Source organism: Diospyros lotus, chromosome 5 (assembly GCF_014633365.1).
Source record: "Diospyros lotus cultivar Yz01 chromosome 5, ASM1463336v1, whole genome shotgun sequence".
NCBI lineage: Eukaryota > Viridiplantae > Streptophyta > Magnoliopsida > Ericales > Ebenaceae > Diospyros > Diospyros lotus.
In genome coordinates this window covers 40,500,638-40,523,106 of record NC_068342.1, presented here as the reverse complement: position 1 = coordinate 40,523,106, position 22,469 = coordinate 40,500,638, and the positions used below count along the sequence as shown (strand labels likewise).

The 22,469-nt window shown below is 34.2% G+C and overlaps 2 protein-coding genes across 5 annotated transcripts in view; one reads left to right on the top strand and one right to left on the bottom strand.

The window, feature by feature from the left end:
- LOC127801787 (DUF21 domain-containing protein At2g14520-like) overlaps positions 1-2,042 on the bottom strand; it is a 28,891-nt gene extending 26,849 nt beyond the window's left edge. The window contains exon 1 of one of the 2 annotated variants that reach the window (XM_052337188.1): positions 1,513-2,042. In XM_052337188.1, the coding sequence (XP_052193148.1) occupies positions 1,513-1,690 (178 nt within the window). In that variant the 5' untranslated portion in view covers positions 1,691-2,042. The remainder of the gene's footprint in view (positions 1-1,512) is intronic. The other variant, XM_052337189.1, reaches the window with a different exon arrangement.
- Positions 2,043-8,512: 6,470 nt separating this feature from the next.
- Positions 8,513-21,950, top strand: LOC127802018 (probable pectin methylesterase CGR3). 3 transcript variants are annotated; one of them, XM_052337641.1, is made up of 8 exons: positions 8,513-8,704; positions 12,400-12,475; positions 16,919-17,054; positions 17,336-17,375; positions 17,616-17,657; positions 18,771-19,145; positions 20,448-20,503; positions 21,508-21,950. In XM_052337641.1, the coding sequence occupies exons 3-8, from the start codon at positions 16,941-16,943 to the stop codon at positions 21,658-21,660; spliced, it is 780 nt and encodes a 259-aa protein (XP_052193601.1). In that variant the 5' UTR covers positions 8,513-8,704; positions 12,400-12,475; positions 16,919-16,940; the 3' UTR covers positions 21,661-21,950. The 3 variants fall into 3 exon arrangements, with proteins under 3 accessions (XP_052193601.1, XP_052193600.1, XP_052193599.1); XM_052337640.1 differs by lacking the exon at positions 12,400-12,475; XM_052337639.1 differs by lacking the exons at positions 8,513-8,704; positions 12,400-12,475 and adding an exon at positions 13,630-13,719.
- Positions 21,951-22,469: the final 519 nt, after the last annotated feature.

Genomic DNA, 22,469 nt, shown 5'->3' with positions numbered 1-22,469 from the left:
TTATCGAGGACTTATTGGGAGACTTCTATACTTAACCATTTCTCGGCCAGACATCACATTTGTTGTCCATAAGCTTAGTCAATATGTTTCTAAGCCCAGGAAGCCTTATCTTGGTGCTGCCTATCATTTGCTGAGATATATTAAAGCCTCTCTGGGGCAGGGATTGTTCTTTTTTGCCTCTTCTTCCTTACAGCTTCGAGCATTTTCTAATGTTGATTGGGCATCTTGCTTGGACACTCGAAGATTTGTTATCGGTTTTTGTATATTCCTTGGTGACTCGTTAATCTCTTGAAAGGCTAAGAAGCAAATCACTGTGTCTCAGTCATCTGCAGAAGCTGAGTATCGCGCTCTTGCTTCTACTGTTAGTGAGATTGTTTGATTACACCAGCTTTTATCTTATTTTTAGCTTTCTACAGTAACTCCTTCTCTCTTGTTTTGTGATAACCAGGTTGCGATTCATATAGCTTCTAATCTGGTTTTTCATAAGCGCATCAAGCATATTGAATTGAATTGTCATTTCATTCGGGACAAGTTGCAGGCTGGTTTATTCAAGCTTATGCCTATTAGATCAGTCCATCAGCTTGTTGATCTCTTTACAAAGTCGTTGCCAACTTCTCAAATGCAATCTTTGTTGTCCAAGATGGTTGTGCTTGATATTCACAGTCCATCTTGAGGGAGAGTATTATATGTGGTTGTATTTCTTGTATTTCTTATTTCATTTAGTTGTATATGTATTTTTTACTTTCTGTTTAGTGTGTAGTGTTAGTCTTCTTCTTTGTATTTGTTTAGTTGATAAACTAAACCAAGATAATGGCATTCTTGTAATTAGGTGATGTATTAGTTCTAGGTATTTAAATGGCTGAGATCCATGAATAAGAGATCGAGAAAGCATTTTACACCTTTGTCTCTTTGTCTCTCTGTTCTAACAAAACACCTTCCACAATTTATTTTCTTTGTTATTCAAATTAATTACTCATTTCAGTTGGTGGCAAAAGATGTTTACTGGTTCAGAAAACATTCAGAGGTGAGAGGGGATTTGCAGTTGAGATTTTCTTTTACTCGTGGAGGATTGTCCACATATAGTAACTATTAAATGGAAAACTACACCTTATCAAAATGTGGAATAGCTAATTAAAAGAGGAACTAGAGAAGTTAGATAAATTTGCTGAGAGACTATAAGAAGCTAGACAAATTTGTCATGTTTCCTGGAATCTGTTATACTTCCAAGACGGTTTTCGCATTTTTTTTATTGTGTGATGGCAATATGTCAATTAAACATTCATCATCAAGAACGAGACTATGCGAAAAATACAAGAGTCATCGCGTCAAGGTAACTTCGAATGGAACTACAAAAAACACAATTCATAGTTGTATTAATGAAAAATCATAAAGGAACTCGAACGCAACAGCTCGACAGAGCCAAAAAAGGTAAAACAACCACGAAACCAGCACTTATTAACAGCCAGCACAAATTTAGAAAGATGAACTGAACGAAACAAGCAACACTCGTACCAGCATGTTTGCGATCGGTGGGGGTTCCAGACCTGGCAAGAACTTCAAGATCGACGAGACTCATAGACATCAGCCCCAAAGTGAGCCCAGACATCAGTCCGGCGAACAGCACCAACAGCACGATTATCAGTACGTGAATAAAGAACTCCGATTCGCAACACTTGTACTCCACCGCCATTAATTCCCTGCTTTCTCTCTCTTCCTCACTTCCCAAACACAACTCCAAATCCTCGAGAAACCAGCAACTCTGACCGCTAAAGAAACGACAACCAGACCTCAAAAACCTCCATCACTCGATCAGAACCCTAGCTCTCTCACCGACTTCACGCTTTCTGCGCATACATGAAGAGAGACGTAAGTACTGAGAAATGAGGCGGTTCGAGAACCGCCTGACGAGACAATAAAAATGGGACGCCAAAAGCGACCGTTACGTCCTCGCTTTCGGCTCTAAGCTAAAAGACAAGCACAGATTTCCCCGGCGGCGGTGGATCCACCGGCGAGTCGTAGCGATGTCGGTTCGGTCGGCCGGTCCGGACCTTACAGGAATAAGCCGAGATTGTTCACTTCTCCAGAAGGCTCTTTTAACTCCAAAAAGCCAGAGCAGAGCCCCACGTTTTAAAGGCCCCGGCGATTCCGCTTGGCTTACGTTGCATTGCTTGTGGAAGAACTCAGTTGCCTCCCCAAAGTGAAACGTTCCGGGACGGGAAAAGATTATACATTGCTGTAAAGGATTTAAGGTATTGTTTGTTAATTAATATATAGAGTATAAAAAGTGAAATATAAAAATTATTTTAAATAAAAAAAAAATTATTAAATTTATTTTATAAAAAATTAAGTGACTTTTTATTTTAGATTTTTCAAATAAATTTATCTTTTTTCCTTCGAATAACTTATTTTGATATAATTTTATTTTACTCATTTTAACAAATTCTATCTAATAAAATTATTATATTTGATTAAAATTAATCGATTTAATAGATTTTCAAATTTAAAATAAAAAGAAATTTAAAAAATTAAATCAACATAAAAAATCAAGAAACCCAAAAATATAAATAACAGAATACAAAAATGATATTGTTTTTAATATTTCGATCTGTTCGGTTATTTCGATTTTCCTTAACATGAAGACCGAATCAAACTAAAATAACCAAAATTTTCATAATTAAAAAATTGAATCGAACCAACAATTTTGGCTAATTCGATTCTGGTATTTTGGTTTAATCAAAAATGTTATTTACTCTCTTTAATTACGAAGTTTCTACGGGAATAAAAATTAATTGAATTTAAATTGACTTTTAGAGTTTAGACCATTAAAGAATAAATTCCTTCTTGATTGCCACTTGAAATAAATAGGAATATAGGATAGAAGATATTTAGTAGATAAGTTTGACTCTATAACTCAAAATATAAAAAATTTCTTGTTTTAATTTTAGATGACTAAACAGGAGTTAGTGTCAATCCGGATGTTTAATCGGTCAAGATAGTACTAAAATTGAAATTGACAACAAATTTGGACCAAATAAAGATGGGACCGACCAGGCTAGTTTAGTTTACTTCAAGCCAATCTAAAGTTAATAATGCCACAATGTATATGAGCAATACGCATGCACGGCATATAATGTATAAAAAACAAACTGCTATGTGTATGTATGTACTATTATTATGCATATAAGTATACAATAATAAATATAACAGTATACATATTATTGTATTTATCCGATCTTTGGTCTAAAATTGAGACTTAAGAGTAAAGATTGAATTTTTAAATTTTTAGGTCGAAGTGAAAAATTTACTCCCCCGTCCCTAGTTATAAGTAGGGGTAAACATTCAGTCATTTTGATTATTGAAAATAATCAAAATGTTAAAATCAAATAAATTAAAATTATGTAAAAAAATGAGCCAAACGTACCTAATAAATCAAAAATTGAAAAAATAAACAAATACAAAAAATCAAACCAACTGGAAAAGAAAAAAAAACGAGCAAACTAAAAAAAAAATAAAAAATTGAACCGAACGAACAGAAAATAAAAGACGGTAGAAAAAAACCCAACAAAATTTTAAAATTAACTAGAAAATTGTAAAAACTAAAAAATCAAGAATTCCAGTTGGTTCGATTATTTCAGTTTTCTCAGTATAAAAATCGAATTGGACCAAAATAATATAAATTGCCAAATTTGATAACTAAATTGAATAAACTGTAAAAGACTTAACAAAATTTTTAAAAAAATAAAAAAAAAATCGAACAGATTGGGAAAAAATTAAAAATTTCTATCGATTCAGCTATTTGGGTTTTTTTTAAATATAAAAATCAAATTAAATAAAAATAATTAAAATTATCAAATTTAATAATTAGACCAAATTGACTTTTAACTGAAAGTGATAGGGGTGTGCGCGAGTTTGCCCGATTTGAACTATTTTCAGCACGCTAAACCACTAGTGCAGTTTTTCGAACAAATCAGGCCGCGGTCTAGTTTTGGTGTGGCCAAACCGCACCGCATTTGCAGTCTGATTTGGTGCGATTTACCGCGATTTGAAAATCTAGTACAGGTGAGTTTTAAAATCACTAAAAATGCTACTTAAAATTGATAAATAAAGATTACCAATTATTACCATCAGATTATCAGTGACATAACATCAAATAATGCATGTATCATACAATAAATATGCAACATACAATTATTTCCAAATATATATACATACAATTGAATAATGTATTGTCCAAACCAATTATTTTCAAAATAATTATTTTTAATTATTATTATTATTATTTTTTGGGTGGTTCGATTTAAAATCGAACCGCCTACTATCCAAATTGCGAATTGAGTGGTTTTGACGGTTTTCAAATTATTTTCGATCGCAAAAAAAAAAAAAAAATCAACTGATTTGATTTGGTTCGTTTTGATCTGACCAGTTTCTGCAGTGCATCGATTTTTTTGAACACTCGGGAAAGTGAATTGAATTGAAGTAAAATGATAATTTTAATCAATTTAATTTAATAATTTATATTAAACTGAATTTTTGCACACACAGGTGTCTGTTGAGCCACCCCTTAGGCCCCACCCATCTCATTCACTAAATGGGTCTGACTTGGCCCACACGCACAGTGCCAGGCTATCTCAGATATGACCCACCTAACCTGATTGAGATCTCTACATGTCGCTAAAAAGAATATAAAGTACGTATAATATGAATATTAAAAGTAAATTACATGATGCTTATTTTAAAATGACGCAAACCATACAGATCTTTTTTAAAAAATAAATTTGAATTTAAAAATAATAGAATTTGAAATTTAAATAACATAAATTAAAGTATAATGTTAAAGTGTTTAAAGGCAATGGTATCGGGTATAAAGTAAAAGGTGTATTATGCGACATAAAAAATATATTACATAAGATGAAAAAGTTTCATAATATATATATTTCATGCCATATAATATAGTTTTTTAATTATATAAAATATTGATATTGTTAAATGTCATGCAACTTTTTGTTGATGTTCGAACACATTAATAAATTTATTGATTAAAAACGTCGTCGTGAAGCTGTTTAGATTCTGTAATAAAAGAACGACCAAAAAATAATAAAATTTTTACGTAATCACTTTAATGTTTAAATAAAATATTAGATATTTAAAGATCGTATTAAAATTAATATAAAAAATATAATTCTTTTGAAATGAAGGGTTATTTATTTATCGAGAAATATTTATCAAGAAATATTGAGTTTTACGATATCTACTAGGATTATGATTTTTTCTATTCAAGTTGGTTTAAGAATATTTGTGGCCTCAGACAAGAGTTATTTTAGTAGCCCTTTAAATTTTTGTATTCAATTTTATAAAAATTGATAATACAAGGAAAATATATAGGAACATGAAAGTTGAATAAACAAAAAATGTGGAGAATCCACAACCAACTCCTGTAAATTAAAAAGTCATCGATTTACTTTTTTTTTTAATACATAGATAAGTGCAGATTTTTTAGATGAAAATTTCGTCGTCCAAATAATTATTTTATCAAATTGTCTTCCTAAAATAACATAACTTATTATTATTTTTTTCATCTCACTATTCATTGTCTTATATTAAAAAATGATTCATAAACTTGAGAAGTTGGGAGGTCTACTCATCTAAATAACACCTTATTATTTATTGCTAAACATTAGAAAATGATCTTTGCACATAAAGAGTTGAGAAGCCTCATCGTTTAAATAAAATAACAAAATAAATAAAATATGAATTCGGAAAAAAAAACCCATCACAAAACAGAATTTGTAATTTTGTATCTCAAAAAAAAAAAAAAAAAAAATTTAATAATTAGTTATAAAAATTAGTGATTTTGGAGTCTCTGGGGTCTTGAGTAGACACTGTTTTTGATATCATAAGATCTGTTAGAATTGTGATTCTTATAAATAATGTCTATTTTAATATTTCGACATCTATTAAGATTCTAATTTTTATAAATAAATTATATCATTTTTGTATAAGTCTTTGAAATTTTTTTTAATGTTAGACTTGTCGTGTTTACATCTTATTCAGGACTCTTCCATTACACTTCTTTTAGTTTAAAAAATTATTTTTGATTTTTGATTTTTTAATGAACTATTGGACGCATCAATTTTATATTCTTTTAACAATTCTCAAGTGGATACAAAGAACGAATATTATTTAATTGGGAGGCAAGAATAGGGGATTGGCACCCACTTTAACAAAGAGCATGGTGTGGGCCATGACATGGGCCTCTTGATGTGGCGCACAACCTTGACACAGCTAGGCTTGAGTAGGACGCAGGGTGAAAAGCTTTGTTTTGAAAAGTTGATGTCACGTGGAACCCAAAATGGAAGAGGTTTAAAGGTAAACGATGGAATTTGAGAATATTTTGTAAAATATTATTGTTAGATTGGCTTTAATTTTGCAATTTTTTAATGGTCATTCATCTATAATTATATGAGAGAAAAATATCGTGATTTTATTTTGGAGGCTAAATTAGAGGAGTGAGGTGTGATACATATATGTAAAAATTTAAAAAATTATCAATAATAGTTTATTGAATGACATATGATAGGTATAATATTTTTTTTATTTTTAGGTGAAATTTAAATAAAATTGACATGTCATAAGCAAAAATCCAACCAAAAATAACCTAAATGCAATACATAATAAATTTTGGAAGACTAAAGCGTCTTTGAGATCATGTCTCCCAAATACCATTAGTAATATTAAAAAAATTTCGATTTGCTGGAGACTATAACTGATTCTAAGATATTGAATTCTCGCAAAAACCAACATACAAACTCTTCATGGGAAAATCTCCATTGAAGTATGAACATAATAATTTTGACATTCAAAAACCTCTTCGATAATTTTGTAAATGATAAGCATGATCAACAAATTTTTTAATCCTACTTGATTTTGAAATATTATATATACTTATCACGAGTTCCCATGAGCCTCAATAAATAGATGAGTTATTATTCTAAAAAATATACTTATCTGTTACTATTTTCAATACTGTATCAAAGCTTTCAACAAATTTGATCGACTTAAGAACGACATTTTCAACGAATAAATTTATTATTATATTCAAACACTAGTAAAAATGAATGTTGACAAATTTATTATTATATTCAAACATTAGTAAAAATGAATGTTGATGAATGGCCTTTCAAGCCCATTAAATAGAACTAATTATATGATTTTATCTTGATTATTCTAAATACTAATATAAAGGTACAATACTCAACAAATTATATACATAATTTATTACACTCAAATAACATCACTATTGTGTCATTTATGGGTGGTGACTAACTTGAGCATCTATTGCGTCATTATAAAAAGTAATAACTAACTTAAGTATCAAATGATTTATCATAAGATAAGACTATCTGTTTTTTTGCAAGAGCATTGGGAACATGTTAGATTCCAATAAATATTAAGACAATCTTGAACTAGGGGACAATGCAAATAATAGGCAAACAACTTATGAATTAAATGGTGATCAACCATCTAATTTTATCAAACTCTATTTAAACCAAGATATTGAGTTGGATAGTCCCATAAGGGTGTTCATTTGGTTTGAATAAGACCAACAAATTTAGACCAAAAAATAGATTGAATAATGGTAGGGCTGGTCCAATTAATATGAAATAAACTTAATACATATGATGGTCATTCAATAATTAAAAAATATGGTATTTAGTCATTAATGTGTAAAATGTCAATATTCAATATCCGAGCTATTAAAATTTATTTTTTTAAATTCTTACCATAATGGAACATTAGTGCGTGTATGAATATATCCATTTTCAAGAGTGAATATCATGTTTGACGCTAGATCAACGAAATACATTAAATTAGATTTAATACATAAATATGATATTTGGTTTTAAAACAGTTAAAAAATTTGACATTTCGTCTATAGTATATGAATTTTTTTTTTTGATTAAAAAAAGATAGAAATTTCATAAAAAGCCTATATATATTTTTAAAATACATAAAAATATTTAAAAAACTTAAAAATAATAAAAAAGACATAAATTTCATAAAAGACCTACAAATTTCATAAAAAATTATTAAATTTAAAAAAAACTTAAAATTTCATAAAAAGATCTAAAAATATTAAAAAATACATAAATTTCATAAAAAAATATAAAAATTGTTTAAAAATACCTAATTTTTTTAATAAAAAATCCAATATTTTTATAAAAAAAACTTAAAGATAATAAAAGGACCAAATTTCATAAAAAGATCTAATGAATTCATTACGAAAAGATATTTTAAGTGTGTTGGCAAGGGAATTCACTGCTTTATTGGATAATCTTTGCTTGCCCACGGTAAAAACCGAGGCCCCCTGCTTGCCGCTAGAATGCGCGGTGTAGGTGGAATGATGGGGCAGCAGCAGGCGATAAACGCACCGAACTGGTCCTGCGCCGAACTTAATCCGGGCCCCACGTTATCGTGCTCCGAGTGCGCAATAAGCCCTCTTGCTCCCCTATTGCAGTATTCACTGCTTGACTCGGGTCTTCCAACTCCAAATCCAGCTTCTAGATCGACCCCAAAATATACTCGCTTGCATGTATATATATATAAAAATAAAATAATACTTATAGCTTTCTCTATTCGAGCTGAGTTGCAGGCAAATTGGCAGATCTAGATCCCAAACTCAGTTCCCTCAGATCGTTCATCGCAGGTAGCTCTCTCTCTCTCTCTCTCTCTCTCTGCGCGCAACTTTTGTATTTGAACTTATCGCATCTCGATTTGTGGATATTATATCTGCCGTTCTTGCCATGTGACTTTGTGCATGTTTTGCTACTTAATTTCACTTTCTCCATTTGATTTGTTTCCCGATTTCTAAGGAACTCGGTGATGCACAGTAAAATTGGCGCTCTGCTTGAGTTTCTACCGGGAACTGATTGTTATTATCTCCACTGTCTGTTAACCTGTAATAGAAACTCGAGGAATCGTTATTTTCTGTACGTGTTAAGGCTTTCTGTTAATCGGGACGCTTCTGTTCTGTGTTAAGTGGATCCATTCAGTGTAGCAGGACCTAGTCTGTTGTTAGCTGTATCATGCAATGAATGTTTCTGGTTTCATACCGAGTACTGGAACTCTCCGCGCATGTGTGATTGAAAATCTTGAAAATATTCTCATATCTGGACTTGTGCTTGTTGAAGTTTGGAAAATGCTGGAGCTTTGCATCGAATTGTATAATGAATTTGTAAGGAAACTAAAATTAAAGTGGATGGCTTGCCTCGAAAAGTATGGAAGTGTGAGAGCAATATACTGTTGATTCTTTACTTATGTCCTCAGGGGTGAGGCAGGCAGTTTTCCTTTTGTTCTTGGCTATGCCAACAATGCTGAACCTTTACATGGCATTCTACAACGTTTGGAAAATATTGAAGCTGGAGCTTTACATGGTGTCATATGATTTTTGATTCTTTACTTATTTCTTCATATTTTTTTTTATTTAACGAACAAATTTCTCAGGTTTATGGAACTGTAATTACATAACTATATTTATTGGTAAAACACGTGGACATATTTATTTGAAGGATAAGTTTTCTAGTCTTACTTTGGATCTTCGCTTCATATTTTGTGCATTGGATGTAATGGCATTACATGGTCTTACAGGTAATATGGTCATAGGTAGAGATGATCGATGAGAAAAATTTATGTATTAACCCAACTGATTAGGGCTTGGCGTGTTGTTGTTGCTGTTGGCCCCCCTGCTATAATAAGAAACCAGAATATCCATAGTTTGGGGTTCTTTGTAACATTAATTTCTTGAAACTTGTGGAGAGATCAGACATGCGCACACTCGTGCACACACATTCTCATGGTATTGTTATACTTGATGGTTGCAATCCATTATGTGAATGAAATTTACATCAACTAATCACTCATAGTTAGTTCTTAGTCTTTTCTCTCGTGGCCATCACTGCTCTTTTTCTTTGCATTTTGCATCTCTATTCCTTTAGTAAGCACTGTGTCATAGCTCCCCAATAGTAGAGTGATAAATTTTTACCCTAGTTGGGATTTCTTATTATTATGAGGTTGCTTTTGTTATGACCCAAAATAGGGGGGTGTGACCGGGGTAGACCCCTAGGGTAGGCGTGGGGTGCACTAGGGATTGACAAGCCTGCACAATACTGCTGGAAATATGCTAAAATCAAAGGAGATTTGTCTTTGATCCTAGAATATTCTAGGATCTAAGTTTTATGTAAATAATATGTAAATATAGTAAGTCAAGGATGTAGTTTAGGATGCTGTCAATATTTAGATTATTTCCTTCCTTTTTTGTTTATAATCCTCTCCTTAAAAGAGGATGTTGTTCTTGCTCATTTCAATCAATTAAGACAAATTGTCTTTGATTATTTCTAAGATGGTATCAGAACTGGATTAAATCCCAGCCATCCATTCCGTGTGAGGCTCTTCGCGCAACCGTCTACGCCTCCTCTATTGGCCTCTCGATCGGTCGCTGACGCCCGGATTCGGCAATTCCCAGCCATCGCCAAGCTTGAATCTACTGGTCGTGGCCACCCAAGATCGACCCAAGGTCATCTTCTCTATCGCGTCCTCCATCGTCAACCGCCAGGTCTCTTTCTACCGCCTGTGAGTGCAAGCTTCCGCTGGGCGAGTGCAAGCCCTTCATTCCAAACGGTGACACCCACTCCGATTGGGTTGGCTATGTTCGCTTCAGCCACTGCCGATTGCTCGCAACCTCTCTACCTTGACCAGCTTCAGTCACTATTGCTGCATAGTGCAGCGCAGCCGCACATCACAGCCACTGCAGTCGCAGCCACCATAGCCACTGGAAAGCACTGCCGCAACTGTTTATTCTGCACAACGCGACGGCCACAGTTTTTCACAACATTACTGTTGCAACCGCTTATGCAGAGAATCGTGACCGCCTTCTACTTGCTGGCACCTTACATTGACAGCAACCAATTTTGCAGCCATCTCCCAGATCTTGGTAACCTTACTTGCTTCCTTTCCTTCTTGTTTTTTTCCTCTTCCAACGTGTAAGTTATGTCGGAAGTCACTTCTGAAACATCCTTAAATCCTGCCACTGCTATCCAAACAAAATATCCAGCAACCCAGCCAAACCATTCAAGTACCCATTCTGTCCAAATCACCACCATTCGTTTAAATGGTGATAATTTTCTTCGCTGGTCTCAATCTGTTTGAATGTATATCTGCGGGCAAGGAAAAATTGGCTACATTACTGGCGACAAGAAGGAACCTGCAGTGGATGACCTAGCACACTCTGTTTGGGATGCTGAAAACTCTATGGTTATGACATGGTTGGTTAATTCCATGGATGAAGATATCAGTTCCAATTATATGTGTTATCCTACTGCAAAGGAGTTGTGGGATAATGTAAATCAGATATACTCTGACCTAGGTAACCAATCTCAGGTTTTTGAGTTAACTCTGAAGCTGGGAGAGATTCGGCAAGGAGACGATTCTGTTACTAAATACTTCCATTCCTTGAAGAGACTGTGGCAAGATCAAGATCTCTTCAACACTTATGAGTGGAAATTTACTAAAGATTGCAACCACCACAAGAAAATGGTTGAAGATGGCCGTATTTACAAGTTTCTTGCTGGTCTCAATATTGAGTTCGATGAGGTCCGAGGGAGGATTATTGGCCGATCCCCCCTACCTCCCATTGGTGAAGTATTTGCTGAGGTTAGAAGAGAAGAAAGCCGAAGGAGTGTCATGCTCGGCAAAAAAACTGCTGGTGAATCAATTGAAAATTCTGCCTTGTTTACTGATACAACTGCCTACAAGGCTGCGCATTACCAGCATAGAAGCAATGAGCGGCCTCGGGTCTGGTGTGACCATTGCAACAAGCCACGCCATACTCATGAGACTTGTTAGAAAATTCATGGCAAACCTGCCAATTGGAAGAGCAACAAGCAAGGAGACAAGAGTAGTAATCGTGGGGTCCCTACTGCGAATGAGGTTAACACATGTCCCTTCAACAAAGAGCAAATTGATCAACTCTTGAAGCTGTTACAATCCAGTTCCTCATCTAGTATTCTTAGTGTTTCCTTGGCACACACAGGTAGAAAACCTAAAGCTCTTTCTTGTCTACATTCCTCTCCATGGGTTATTGATTTCAGAGTCTCCGATCATATGACTAGTTCTCCTTATTTATTTAATACCTATTCTCCTAGCTCTGGAAATGAAAAAATCAAAATTGCTGATGGTTGTTTTTCATCTATTGCAGGAAAAGGTCTTATTCAACTAACCGAAAAAATTAATCTCCATTCTATTCTTCATGTTCCTAACTTGGCCTGCAATCTTTTGTCTGTTAGTAAACTTTGCAAAGACTCTAATTGTCGTGTTATTTTCTTTGAATCCTATTGTGAATTTCAGGACCAGAGCTTGGGGACGATGATTGGGCGTGGTAGGATGATTGAATGTCTTTACTACTTTGATGAAAAGTTTTCTGGTAATAAAAAAGCTCAGGGCTTTAGTAGTACTAGTTCAATTCATGTTCAAGACACAATTATGCTATGGCATCTTAGACTAGGACATCCTAGTTTTACCTATATGAAACATTTATTTCTTGAATTATTTAAAGGAATGGATTGTTCTTCTTTTCAATGTGAAAGTTACATCTTGGCAAAAAATCATCGTTCTACATATTTACCAAAACCCTACCAAGCATCCAAACCTTTTTATATAATTCATAGTGATGTTTGAGGCCCATCTAAAATTTCTACTTTATCTGAAAAAAAATGGTATGTTACCTTTATAGATGATCATACCCGTTTGTGTTGGGTTTATTTGATGCACAAAAAATCTGAAGTGGAAACTTTATTCAAAAACTTTTACGCTATGATTGAAAACCAATTTCAAACCAAAATTGGCATTTTACACTCTGACAATGGCACTGAGTATTTCAATGAGCACTTGGGGGAATTTTTGAAAACCAAAGGTATTCACCACCAAACTATTTGTCGGTATACTCCTCAACAAAATGGCATTGCTGAATGTAAAAATCAACATTTACTCAAAGTAGCACGTGCCATCATGTTTTCTATGTATATTCCAAAATATTTATGGGGCGAAGCTGTTTTAACGGCGTCCTATTTGATAAATAGGATGCCTACTAAAGTATTAAAGTACCAAACACCCCTTGAGTGCCTCAAAGACATTTTTCCCAACACTAGATTACATTCGGACCTTCCCATCAAAGTTTTTGGATGTACTGTATATGTTCATATACCTACTCAATTTCGCTCAAAACTTGATCCTAGGGCTGTCAAATGTGTTTTCTTAGGTTATACCTCTCATAAAAAAGGCTACAAGTGTTATGATCCTCTCACAAAAAAGACTCACGTGAGTATGGATGTCTCATTTGTTGAAAACAAACCCTATTTTACCAAAAATTCCCTTCTGGGGGAGAACCATGAAGCTAAAAACAATTTTTGGGATGTTTTTGTTCCCCTTCCAAATGCAATTTGTCCTACTCAGGAACTACATGTTTTTGATAATGGTCACCTAGGAGATTCTGGTTCTTTGATGCCAAGTAAAAGGGTTTCTCGGGCAGGGGAAAAATTACTACAAACTGATCATAATGATCTAAATTCTGAGCTTCAGGTTTATATCAGGAAGAGATTTCATCAAAAGAACAAAGACTTGAATGTCAATTCTGCACAAAACCAGTCTGAAAACCTGATAAATGGCACTGTAAGTTCAAGAACTCCCACTTCAACTTCTAGTCCACCTCCCTCTACTTTACCTAATAGTTCCAAAATTGATTCTTCAGCTATTTCCAATCATTTACTTACTATTTCTGATCTTGATATTCCTATAGCAATTAGGAAATGTGTCAGAAGTTACACTAAATATCCTATTGCTAAATACCTCTCCTACCACAAATTATCTAAGACTCATAAGGCTTTCACATCTAGGATTTCACACTTGTTTGTGCCAAGGAATATACAGGAAGCTTTGGATGATCTAAACTGGAAATTAGCAGTTATAGAGGAGATGAATGCTCTAAGGAGAAGTGGTACTTGGGAGATAGTTAACTTGCCCAGAGACAAAAAAATAGTAGGGTGTAAATGGGTGTTTACAATAAAATGTAAGGTTGACGGGAGTGTTGACAGGTACAAAGCCAGACTGGTGGCTAAAGGCTTCACCCAGACTTATGGGATTGATTATCAGGAGACCTTTGCTCCTGTGGCAAAAATAAACTCTATCAGAGTCCTGTTGTCTCTTGCAGTAAATTCAGATTGGTCTCTACACCAACTTGATGTCAAAAATGCGTTTCTTAATGGTCATCTTGAAGATGAGGTCTTTATGAGTTTACCTCCTGGATTCAAAAATAAACTTGGGAGTAACAAAGTATGTAGACTGAAGAAATCCCTGTATGGTCTCAAACAGTCTCCAAGAGTATGGTTCGAACGCTTTGGAAAGGCAGTTACCAGTTATGGCTTCCTTCAAAGTCAGGTAGATCACACTATATTTTATAAACACTCAAAGGATGGTAAAGTTGCAATTTTGATTGTTTATGTTGATGACATTATTTTAACTGGTAATAATGAGAGAGAGTTAGCAGTCCTCAAGCAGAAACTTGCAAATGAGTTCCAAATCAAAGACCTGGGAATCCTAAAATACTTCCTTGGAATGGAGTTTGCAAGATCCAAAGAAGGCATCTTTGCCAATCAGAGAAAATATGTTCTTGACCTTCTTGGAGAAACATGATTACTTGGCTGCAAAGTGTCAGAAACTCCCATTGAGCCTAATGTGAAACTATATGCTGTCAAACCTGAAGAAGTAAAGGACAAGGAACAATATCAAAGACTTGTGGGTAGATTAATCTACTTGTCTCATACGCGACCCGACATTGCTTTTGCAGTGAGTGTGGTGAGTCAATTTATGCACTCACCAGGGCTAGAGCATTTTGAAGCAGTTTACAGAATCCTAAGATATCTGAAAGGGACTCCTGGAAGAGGCTTACTATTCAAGAAACATGGCCACCTACAAGTTGAGATCTTCACTGATGCAGATTGGACATGAAGTGTTAATGATAGGAGATCTACTTCAGGCTATTGTTCGTTTGTTGGGGGAAACCTTGTCATCTGGCGAAGCAAAAAACAAAATGTGGTGGCTAGAAGTAGTGCAGAAGTAGAATTCAGAGCTGTTGCTCATGGAATCTGTGAGGGGATGTGGATCAAAAGGATACTTGAAGAGTTGAAATTTCCTCGATCAAAACCTATAAAAGTCTATTGTGACAACAAGGCTGCCATCTCTATTTCTCATAATCCGGTGTTGTATGATCGTACAAAACATATAAAAGTGGACAAACATTTCATCAAGGAGAAGCTCGATGCTGGAATAATATGCATGCCATATCTTCCAACAACTGAACAAATTGCTGATGTTCTAACTAAGGGTCTTCACAAGAAGCAATTTGATAAACTTATTGGCAAGCTAGCTATGGAAGACATCTACAAGCTAGCTTGAGGGGGAGTGTTGGAAATATGCTAAAATCAAGGGAGATTTGTCCTTGATCCTATAATATTCTAGGATCTGAGTTTTATGTAAATAATATGTAAATATAGTAAGTCAAGGATGTAGTTTAGGATCCTGTCAATATTTAGATTATTTCCTTCCTTTTTTGTTTATAATCCTCTCCTTAAAAGAGGATGTTGTTCTTGCTCATTTCAATCAATTAAGACAAATTGTCTTTGATTATTTCTAAGAAATACTAATCAAATGATGACAGAAGCTAAATCAGACTATGTGCACATTGAGATACTAAAAATGCCTCATGAATAAAGAAACCAAATGGAAGTCAAATACATCATCAAAACAGTTGAGTGGGCAAAACCAAAGTCAGAATATGAATTGTGAAATATGTATATCAATTGATCAGAATCAACAATCCAGTCTAACTCCTAAAGGCCACATAATCAACTAGTATGGTTATGTTCAACCAGGAGCATGTCTAATGTACACAACACCATAGATAGAAGAGATATATCCAGCCTACGAAAAAAACAGCTGCAATCTGCTAAGGTGGATTAATCACTCTAGTACCAGAATTTGAAAAGAAGATATACAAAACTACATGAGTTTATAAACAACAGTGAGAAGGTAGGCTACGCTATGATGTAGGGGAAACAAGCTAAGCATGGTAAATGAATGCAAAAGGTTTTATGTTTAAAAAAGACATGCACATTATAGCTTGAACACAATAGTTCAGATGGGAAAATGGGTGAAATGTAGTAGAAAATGTGCATGAACATGATGTACAGGTAGGGAGTAAAATTTAATAGTGCAATAATCCAGAACAGAACAGTCTATGCCTAACAGGTAGCATCTAATAGCTATCTCATGAATCAATGAATCAAATATCAACTGAGCCATCTGTGCTGGCCAACATGTGTATGTATATACATGATTAGGTCAGAACACACACACACACACACACACACACATGTATTTCCTTGTTTTTCTTTTCCTGGGTATGCATTGATCTGTTTATTTTTTAATGTAATTTTTTTTTCCATGATTAATAGTTTCAGTATAAGATGTTTTTTTTGGTCAAAATAAACAGAAAGTAAACTATTTTTTCCTTGCCATTTTAGGATATTTCTGTTATTCTCCTTCTAAATAGGATTTTGATAACTTGTTTTTATGACATTGAACCTCCCAAAGGTCCCATATTGGACCCATCTGCCAATTATCCAAAAACGACTGATATCAATTAAGTTCAAGGTGCATGTAGTGGGTTTGAGTCCAGAACCTTCAAGTTTATGGTTCTTTTAGATTCAACTGCCACTCCATTGGGCTAGCTCTGGAAGATTGTTATTTTAATTCACAGTTAACTCTTGAAATTCTCTTTTCTCTGTAAGCTGATGTCAGATGGGTATTACAGGCTCATTACTACAATAGTAGCCATGTCAAGAAGGCCCTCACGACGTCTTGGAGATGGTGGCAGTATTCCATTTGTGAGCTCATTGCATCCCAAAGCTCAGACATCACCTTTATTATCTATTGGACTTGTGGTCGTGGTAATCTGTTCTTTCCCCCTCCACTTGCTTCTTCTTCTAGATGGCGCTCCCTTACATTTTCCTTTATCCCATCAATAAACTATCATGTCTGTACTTTAACAATTGTAATTTCTGTTAGTGGATATGTTTGTGTGCTAAGTATAAGCGGCTGTTGCTTAACTTTGGCAATTGTTGTCTATATTTTAACACAGGCATTTGCACTTTGTTTCTTATGTTGGCTTAAGTTTAACCGTGTAAGTGCTGATTATTATTTTTACTTTTTTTTCTTTTTGAATTTTCAGGGTGCATTTCTCATAATTGGGTATCTGTACAGTGGTTCAGGTCTGGAAATGTTTTATCAATCTGATTAATTTTTATTCGGAAGAAATGAGCTAGAACAATCTGGCTACTATCTTGCCCTAGGTTGCTTTATGTTAGTTTTCTTCTTGCTTTCATGAGAAACCCTGAGAGCAGGGGAACTTTTCAGTTTCAATACTGAATTTTCTAGTAATTTACTCTTCTTCAGTGATGGAATTTGTTTTCTCTGTCGTGCATTCAGACCTTTGACTTTTTGCCTGGCAGGTCAATCTAGAAATGATATCGAGGCTTTAAGTAAACTTGAAGGTAAATATCTCTGGACTCTTACCAGAGCTCTTGCCCTATTGCACTATTTGTGGATGTGATTGATAAGTAAATTATTATGCAAGAAACTTATAAAAAAAGGAAAAAGAAAACGTGAGTTATATCTTGAGGATGCATAAACTGGATATCACTTATACTCCCTTATTGGAGGCATTTAGAGATTGATAGGAGTTGGAAGACATATTTGTCAGACATTTTGATGGTGTCCCTATAACAAGATGGATGTTGTCTGTTGAAAGTTCTATATTTGAGGATTTGTGTCCTTACTCTCTAATTACCGACTTCGTGACAGTTTCTTTTGCCAACAATAATTCTTTTTAGAGGAAATTCTGAGAAAAGTAATGAGTTATTATTTTTCTAATTTTATTTACTTTTCTGAATTAGTTGCCACAGTTTATTTTCTGTCTCACCATCAGCAAACATTTTGACATAGGTGCCTACATTTTGAAACTTCTTGTCTGTTTTTTCAGTATTATGACCTATTTGCTCTATGATTTTACTTTGACTTTGACTTTGTCCTCAATTATGCCTTCCAATTGAGCACCTGACTAAAGTTATTTGTCTGGCTATATGTGTGTCCATTTATGTATATTTTGGTTGTCAACGCTGTCACCTCTATATCACGTCTGTCTTGATGATTGAAAATTGGTTTAATGCCAAAATTCACTCGCCATAATTCCTATTTTACCGGAAGACTTAGTTGCTTGTAGGGATTTGAATGGGTTAACCCCATTTACATGTTTGTTTCCCATGGGGACCCATTTACATCCCTAGGTTGTTTGTCAATGGAGGAGTTGATATAGGTAACTATTATGCACTCTAGAGATGTAAGCGTACAAAATCCACGCAAAGTGGAAACATGAGATGGTTTTTTTTCCTCTTCTTCTGGGTTTTGAGATGAAGGACAAAAAGATTATGATTAATGCCCTTGCAGGTATGGACCCATGTAAATCTCTTTTATTGGCAGGGGCCTGTTAAAGTGGTTCCTTTTCTATTTTTTTCTCCACTCTTTTTCTTCTAATCTTTATTATTTGTAACGTTTTCGTTTGAGCAATGATTGTGCTCAATTTGAAGGGGCAACTTGTGTACATGCAGATGGTGTTTCATGCACATTGGAAGCTCAGAAAGCATTGCCGATTCTGCAGAAAGCTTATGGTGACAGCATGCACAAAGTACTGCATGTAGGACCTGAAACCTGTTCAATGGTCTCTAAATTACTGAAAGAAGAGGATACCGAAGCCTGGGGTGTGGAACCATATGATTTAGATGATGCTGATGACAACTGCAAGAGTCTGGTGCGCAGAGGCATTGTGCGGGTGGCTGATATCAAGTTTCCTCTTCCGTACCGGGCAAAATCATTTTCTCTTGTCATAGTATCAGATGCATTAGACTATCTGTCACCAAAGTACCTCAACAAGACTCTGCCAGAGTTAGCAAGAGTATCAGCTGATGGTTTCGTTGTTTTTGCTGGTAAATCCCTTCAAAAGCCCTATATTTCATATATTCTTGAGCATTTTGCGTAATCATGAAATTCTCAACACCCCCCCCCCCCCCTCAAAAAAAAAAAAAAAAAAAAAAACCTACCAACCAAAAACAACATACCAAGCCTTTATTGCACTGTGCCGGGTTGGCTACATAAATTCTAGCTTTCTGTTCATGTGTATCCATTGCCTTATATTCTGTAACTGTAATTGCAGCAAGAAAAAAAAAAAATCTGTAACTGTAAGGCCCATATTCTTAATATCAAACTTAAGTGTCTCCCACCAAGTTTTTTGGTCTTTTCTACCTTCTTTGCTAACTACTTGTTCTATTCCATAAACTCTCCTCACGAGAACCTCTAGTGGTCTTCTTCTCAAATAAGCAAACCATCTGTATTGCGCCTCTCACATTTTAACTTTAATAGGAGCTACTTCAACCTTATTTCGAGTAACTTTATTTTTAATTTTATCTTTCTTGTATGGCTGCACATCCATCTTAGCATCGTCATCTTGGTTTTGCTCATTAGGGGTGTGCGCGGTTTGGTTTTGAAGAATTTAGAAATCAAATAATAAATTTTGGTTTGGAGAAATTGTTGTGAAACAAAACCAAATCAAAGATTTACTGTTTCTTTTGGTTCAAACAAATTTTTTTTTTGGGAAGACTGTGCAATGATTTTATTAATTAATGTGGATACAGCCGAGTTCATGAGCTAGTAATAACTATTCTACATACCCCAAACATCAAAATTCACGTGGCATGAAAGGAAGGAAGGAATGTGTTTCACTATTTTATGGTTTGTATTGCTTAGTTTTTGTTTAGTTAATTAGTTTAGTTATTTTTTTATTCTTTTCGACTTTTTGCTCTTCGTAATTAGGTTTGTGTTGATTTGTTTTGGTTTTATAGTTTTTTATATTAATTTTTATGAAAAGTTAGAATAATAATTATTTGTATAATTTATATAAAAAATATATATAGAAAATTGCCTAGACATTTTGTCATTGACATAGTTTTTGGTATAATATATATTTTTAAGTAAATATATAAAATAATACAGAAAACGACTTACAGTTTGGTTTGTGATTTTTGTAACAGAAACCAATGGATGCTATATTCCCCTAATGGTTGTCAAAATATTATAACATATAATATAATATTTTTGTTTCTTCTACTTTTTCACCAATGGACACGAATTCCACCAATGGTTATCAAAATATTCTTTAATTGGTGATATTCTCATGTTATGGCAACAATGAGTTAATATTTTTATGCAATTTCTTTTGTCATCATGCATAGGTTATCCTGGTCAGCATAGAGCTAAAGGGGCAGAACTATCCAAATTTGGACGTCCAGTAAGTCTATAAACTTTTGCTGGATTTCTACAATGCTACTTGTCACATGCATTATTGACTTTTTGGCTGACTTGTTGAATGGTAGTCATTAATCCAGGAGTATCAAGTCTGATCCAAATGGTTTTGTAGATTTGTATCTCATTTCTCATATCCATTTGAAGTAGATTTCTTACAGTAAAAAAATAAAAAAAAAGAGAGAAGAGATTCAAAAAAAGTTCTATTGGGAGCAATGCTTGTTCAGGATTTTAACTAGAATCTGACAAACTCTGACTGGTGCCATATTTATATTGTTGCTAGCCTACTGCTATTGACAGTACTGATTTTTGTTCAAGATCTGTTGTCTCATCTCCTTCCCTCATTTTGCTTTAAAGCGCATGAAATACGAGTGACTTGGTTCGGCAGACTGTTAAAGTGTTAACCCCTCCCATTTTTTTTTTTTAAAGGGTGCATCCTACAATTGGCTTCTAAATACAACCATATCCATTTACTTATTTTTGTGAAAAAGCCTAGTTGGATGTTTTTGTACTCCGATCTGCAAGATAAGTTTAGTATAGTGTTAGAGAGTCTTAGGAGTAGCTCAAGGGGTATGGCAATTAGTCTAATCTATTAAGATTCGAAGTTTCGAACTCTCCATCCCCTCATCCCAGGCCTAGTTGCCTTACACTGAATAAAAAAAGGGGAACAGTGCTAGAGATATGCCATGCAAATGTTAAGTATTTGGATGGTGAGGTTACACCGAAGCTTAGCAGGAATATTTTTGGAGCTTTATAGCCCTGCCAATTACATTCGTGAAATCATGAAAGTCTCAAGTGATTCAGTCAAAAATGATGCTTGATTTGTTAGGACTTAGGAACAGTATTCAGAGAGGTGCATCTCTTTGTTGAACATTCACTTATGTTTTTGGTTGCTCCCAATTTCATGCCAGCAATCTATTCTCGGCCCCCCTTTGAGATTAGAAAAAAAACTTAAAACTCATGACAAGCTTATCTGTGTTTCTTGTGAAGGCGAAGTTGCGAAGCTCATCTTGGTGGATAAGGTTCTTTGTTCAAACCAACTTAGAAGAAAATGAAGCTGCTACTAAGAAGTTTGAACAGGCTGCAACCAAGAAATCCTATAAGCCAGCCTGCCAAGTCTTCCACCTCAAGTCATTACCTTGAAAATCACAGGTTAATACGGGCCTCTTGGCCAACAAGAGTCCCAAATACTCCCCTGTTCCTTCCTTAATGAACCATGATACCCTTTCTTTTGGTGTCTAAATTATGTGACAATAGATATCTGTTGATTGAAATTTATTGAGGAAAGATTGTGTATTATTAGCCCTTGCTAGGGTTTATCTTTGTAGATTCTTGCTCCCAAATGCTGGAGCTTTTTATACTGGCACTGTAGTAAACTCTTTTTTAGCACACATTGAGCTATGTTGAATGCTATAAACACTTCCCTTTTTGTCTGATTTTGAGCAAATTGTGCCCCGAGGATGGACTGTTTAATTCTAATTACATTTGAAATTGATTTATTAATTTACTGCATCGGTGTGGAATTATGCAATGATTTGTGTCTATATGATGGACTAGGCCTTGGGCTTCGCCTGGTGGTGAACTTGTTTGTATTTTTACGTCGGATTTAAGTGGACTGCGAGTTTATAGAGAGTGAGATAACTTGGACCGAAGATTGTTTGTGTATTAAGAATCTCTCGAATTTTTCACGTTAAAAAAAAAAAAAAATCAGGGCTTTTATTAAGTTATCCATATTCTTGAAATTTCTTTTTATTAAGAAAAAAATAAAATTATGTACTTTAATTTATTTATTTATTTAATTTTTAATAAAAATATTTATTGATTTAATATGTTACAAAAAAAGAAAAAATAATGTACTTAACCCTAAAGAGATATATTTGTTTTAAAGATTATTTTAAATTTATTTTTTTAATATAAAACTTGATTTACCATAACTTTTACAAGCTTTTAAA

Excerpts from the sequence above, each read along its gene's own strand:
- LOC127802018 (XM_052337639.1), top strand. Across the intron at positions 17,055-17,335 it reads CTATTGGACTTGTGGTCGTG|GGTGCATTTCTCATAATTGG; the intron begins GTAATCTGTTCT and ends TTGAATTTTCAG. Across the intron at positions 20,504-21,507 it reads TATCCAAATTTGGACGTCCA|GCGAAGTTGCGAAGCTCATC; the intron begins GTAAGTCTATAA and ends TTTCTTGTGAAG.